Source organism: Tachysurus vachellii, chromosome 10, assembly GCF_030014155.1.
Source record: "Tachysurus vachellii isolate PV-2020 chromosome 10, HZAU_Pvac_v1, whole genome shotgun sequence".
Taxonomy (NCBI): domain Eukaryota; kingdom Metazoa; phylum Chordata; class Actinopteri; order Siluriformes; family Bagridae; genus Tachysurus; species Tachysurus vachellii.
In genome coordinates this window covers 1,342,501-1,347,500 of record NC_083469.1, presented here as the reverse complement: position 1 = coordinate 1,347,500, position 5,000 = coordinate 1,342,501, and the positions used below count along the sequence as shown (strand labels likewise).

The window sequence follows — 5,000 nt, the reverse complement described above, 5'->3', positions numbered from 1 at the left end:
TTAAAGCATGTTTTACAGTCTGTTCTGAGACGTGCCATGGATTTTATGCACCTGTGTCCTCTGTGCATTAAACCTAATCTGACTACTAATTTTTATGTAATGTAATGTTAAGTAGTTAAGCTTATGCCCCGCCCAGTACACATAATTTAATGTATTGTATATAACTGTTAATACACTTAATGGTCAAATACCCTTAAGAACAAGACATATTGAGTGACATCCCAAATATTACCCCAAATCTTTCCCTAACCTTTTATATTCAGTGCAAAATGAATAACGAAGAACTAATAATAAAAGAAGTTTGAATATAATATTATTAACTAATATAAATCATTAATGATGATTATCACAGTATTAGTAAGAATAACACCAGGAGTGTAAGTTGGGGATAAAGAATGTTGCAGGGTGTGAGGATGGTGTGACTGGGGTATAAGGGTATGCTTAGGTGCAGCAGAGTGTGTCAGAGTGTGGTGGAGTTTTACAGTGTGGGGAAGTGTGGTAGAGATGAAAGAGTGTGGCAGGGTGTGTAAGATTTGAGAATAGTAAGAGTATGTAGAAGTGCAGGGTAGGTGTAGAAGATTGAAATGGGATGTAGAGGAGTGGAGTAGGTGTAAAGGAGTGTGTTGGGATATAGAGGATTAGGGTAGGTGTAGATGAGTGGGGTAGGTGTAGAAGAGTGGAGTGGGATGTAGAGGAGTGGAGTAGGGGTGGGATGTAGAGGAGTGGGGTGGGTATAGAGGAAAAGGTTGGGTGCAGAGGGGTGGGGTGAGGTGTAGAGGAGTGGGGTGGGTGTAGAGGAGTGGGGTAGGTGTAAAGGAGTGTGATATGTGTAGAGGAGTGTGGTAGGTATAGAGGAGTGGCTGAGGTGTAGAGGAGTGGGTGGGTGTAGAGGAGTGTGGTAGGTGTAAAATAGTGTGGTGGGTGTATAAGATTAGGGTGGGTGTAGAGGAGTGGGATGGGGTAAAGGAGTGTTGTAGGTGTAGAAAAATAGGGTATGATGTAGAGGAGTGTGGTGGGTGTAGAAAAGTGTGGTAAGTGTAGAGAAATAGGGTGAGGTGTAGAGGAGTGTGGTGAGTGGTAGAGTGTGTGTTCGGTTTTGCGTGTGTGTGTGTGTGTGTGTGTGTGTGTGATGAATCTATCAGAGAACCAGATTGAAAAACCATTAAACACACACACACACACACACACACACACACACACACACACACACACATATACACACATACAAACACACTTTCTTATATCTGCATATATATATATATATATATATATATATATATATATATATATATATATATATATATATATTCTCCTTTTCTCTTTCTCTGTACGTCTTTATCTTTCTTGTTCTTCACCTTTTCCCTGTCTCCTCCATTTTTTATCTCTCTCCTGTCTTTCCTGTCTTTCTTTATCACCCTGTTTATCTAAAATCCTTAGCATCTTCCTGGATCTCTTCATTCTTTTTTCTTCCTCCTTTCTCCCTCTTTCTCAAACTCTGTTGATTTCTCTATTTATACAGATACACACTTGCCTCTCTGTGCATCTCTTCGTCTTCTGTCACTAGGCCTCATTTATTCTTTGTTTGCTTCTCTCTCTCTCTCTCTGTCTCTCTCTCTCTCTCTCTCTCTCTCTCTCTCTCTCTCTCTCCCTCTCTCTCTCCTCTCAGTGTTCTCATTTCTGTACCATTTTTATCTTTCTTTCTTTATCTATTAGTTTCCTCTTTATTTCTTTTAGTCTATACGCTACAAAAACAATTGCATTTGCCAAAATTTGCTACTGCCAGAATTCTAACTGGCTGAATCACTCATTCTTAACTCTGTCTCCAGTCATTTACTGAACTCATCTGTATCTTCTTATCACTCCCTTTCTTTACCCTTTTTCTTGCACCCCATCACCCATCTCTCTCCCTCTCTCTGTAAAATTCTCAGGATCTTTCTGTCTGCCTCCTGTCCTTCTCTTTCTTTTTTTGCTCTCTCTCTCTCTCTCTCTCTCTCTCTCTCGCTCTCTCTCTGTCTGAATGAAAATCGAAACATCATCAGTGTTTGTACTTTATTGAACATATTGATGTCATTTTCTGTGTGTGTGTTTCACCTCTCTCTCTCTCTCTCTCTCTCTCTCTCTCTCTCTCTCTCTCTCTCTCTCTCTCTCTCTCCACTCATAGATCATCATCATGCGCGCGCCTCCGTGTTTAATATCACTTATTGATGTTTGATGCTCCGATTAAATGCGCCTTCATCTGTCCAGCAGCCGCGCGGTGTGATTTATAATAATAACAATAACAATAATGAATAAATCTCATCAATAGGGTCGATCTGAAAGCTTGCATAGCTGAAGATTTGGAGGATGAGCGTGAGCTAAAACAGACAGACAGGCAGACACACACACACACACACACACTCCGTTGACTGAACAGAAATACGCCATTACTAGCTAAATCTTGACAAATGTAAATAATAACGTAAAACACAATTATATAACCTATACAACACGCATCTATACAACGGCATGCGCATGCGCGCTAAAGTTCACGAACAGGGCTACTTTAAATACAATTTGTTTTTATTGCGACTTTATATATATTCCTATGGGAGCAAAGAGTAAGTGGTACGTGCTAACAAGAGATAAAGAACATAAAGAAAGGGGGCGGAGTTAACGTGAAGAGGCGGGACAAATTACCCGCCAATGAAGTAATCAGTTATGAGTCATGATGATGAGTCTTTGAATAAAGAAAAAATGATATTCATGAAAAACACAATAATATCTATTTACTAAGTCTATTAGTAAGTAATGTGAGTTTACATAAGTCTAGGCTAGATATAATCTTAAGTATGCAAGTGATTTGCATTTTTGTTTTTTACAATGTACTCCTGGCTCATGCAAATATGCTTATTTGCATATATGCTTTGAATTCTCCAATCATATGCTGTGAAAGGCCTACAGTTATGTCACGACTGCAGTATTTTATTAGATTCTCTTAGTGCAGATGGTTGAATAAAGTTTTTAGCTAAATAATTCACTGAATAAACTAATTATTAACTAATTAAATGTCTTTTGCTGATTTGTCGCCTGAGTGATATTGTGTTAAAAAGGTGTAGCGCCATTAAAGAATTGAGGATTTATTTTGCTGATAGCTTGCAGGAATCCTCAGTACTTTTGCTGTTAAATATACAATTTTGATCATGTTTGTGTTGTTGTTGTAGTTTATTGTTGTTGTTTTGTGATCCAGCGGCTTGTTTAGCTGGTGTGAGAATGTCCTCAAGTATCGTAGTAATTTTTTCTCTATTCACTCTTACCTGAACGCTGTGAAATTTCCGGGCTCGGTTTCAGCGCGCGATTGGCCAGCACGAGGTCTTACCGACATGCAAATGAGGGCGCGCGCGTTACACCCGCCCGGTGAGCAGCAGGAGAGCGCGCGGACAGCCGAGCGAACCGGGGGTGGAATGCACACTCTGCACGAGCCGCGACTTTTACATACACACACACATACAGTACACATACACGCACATACACACTTCTACACACACAAACACACACACATACACACGCACGCACACACACATTTTTATACACACACATGCAACTTTATATCGTTAAATGTAGCCTAATGTAGAGATATTACACATGGATCCGATTCGTTTGGCCCTGATTTAGTCATTCTAGTGTCGTGAAACCGATTATCCGCAACTGTCTGAGCCTCCCGGTATTTTACATTGTTGGTGTTTTTTTTTTTCTTTTTCTTTTTTTGTTATGAGGTGAGAATGAGCACGAACTCGCAGGACAAGTGCGCGAGCGCTCCGGTTTCCAGCTTCACCATCCGCTCCATCCTGGGCGCACCGGCCGACACGGGAAGCTCTGGGAACGCGGATAACAAGAGTCCTACGGCGGCGACCCCACGGAAGCGCGCGCTCTCGGTTTCCGTGTCCTGCTCGGAGGATGAGGCGAGTGGAGCGGAGGCAGAGGACGCGACGGACTGCTGCTGCTCAGAACCGGGACTTCCGGAACCGTGCGGCCGGCACCGCGCGCTCACGTACCCCTGCATCGGTAAGCCGATGTGTGTTCATTCTTAAACTTATTATTAGCGTGTGGTGAACTTCTGTCTGCTGCAGTTAATTCATTTCGGTAGGAACGTGTTCGGTTCTATATGTAGGAGCTAAGAACATTTCACTTTCAAAAAGAAAAAGGTTTTCTTTTGGGGGAACTTTTAGAGGTTATTGTGCTGTTTTGTTTCCAGAAACCTTGATGCAGGGTTTATCTTTAAGTATACATGCTTTCTTAAAAGATCTTCAGTAATGCATATCTTTCTCCCAAACTACATTAGTCTACGGGCTAAAAATTGGAAACTGAACTGTTTTTCTGTGCTGCTTGATAGTGCAAGTTTATATATTTTGTACCTTCACTGTGTGTGTTACGAGGAAAGCTGCTCATCAACGATCTTTAAATTATTGTTTTAAAAACGAATTAAAGGTTCAAACTAAAGTGGCCCTTAAGCTACTACTGTGTACCTGCAGTCATTTAAAAGGTACTCTACATTGACCTTAGCATGTACAAAGACACACTAAAGTCACCAGAGAGATGTAGGCTTGATCATTCCACTCCTGTTCCATTAAAGTGCAGTTGAGTTCTGTATTCCTCTTTTCTTTGAGATATACATTTATATATATTTATATACATTCACATTTAACTATTTTTGATATTGTGAAATCAATTAAATTAAATGATCACGTAAGATGGAGACTGATCTGTGTCGGTAAAAGTAAAAGCAAAATAAATAATTTGGTTGTGATGATAATAATAATGTTTAAAAATAAATAATTGATAATAATAATAATAATAATAATAATAATAATTTTTATTATTATTATTATTATTATTATTATTATTATTATTATTATATACAGTAGCTCTTTTCTTTTAGGAAATTCTTGTGAATTATTTGTTAATAGGACCTAATAAAAATACAGATATAAATAAAATCTGAATATTTTACAGGTATATATGTC

The 5,000-nt window shown here is 39.3% G+C and overlaps 1 protein-coding gene across 1 annotated transcript in view; it reads left to right on the top strand.

Moving 5' to 3' along the window:
- Positions 1-3,031: 3,031 nt before the first annotated feature.
- LOC132851946 (homeobox protein HMX2-like) overlaps positions 3,032-5,000 on the top strand; it is a 5,517-nt gene continuing 3,548 nt past the window's right edge. The window contains exons 1-2 of the mRNA XM_060878924.1: positions 3,032-3,393; positions 3,753-4,041. Coding sequence (XP_060734907.1) covers positions 3,759-4,041 — 283 coding nt within the window. The 5' untranslated portion in view covers positions 3,032-3,393; positions 3,753-3,758. The remainder of the gene's footprint in view (positions 3,394-3,752; positions 4,042-5,000) is intronic.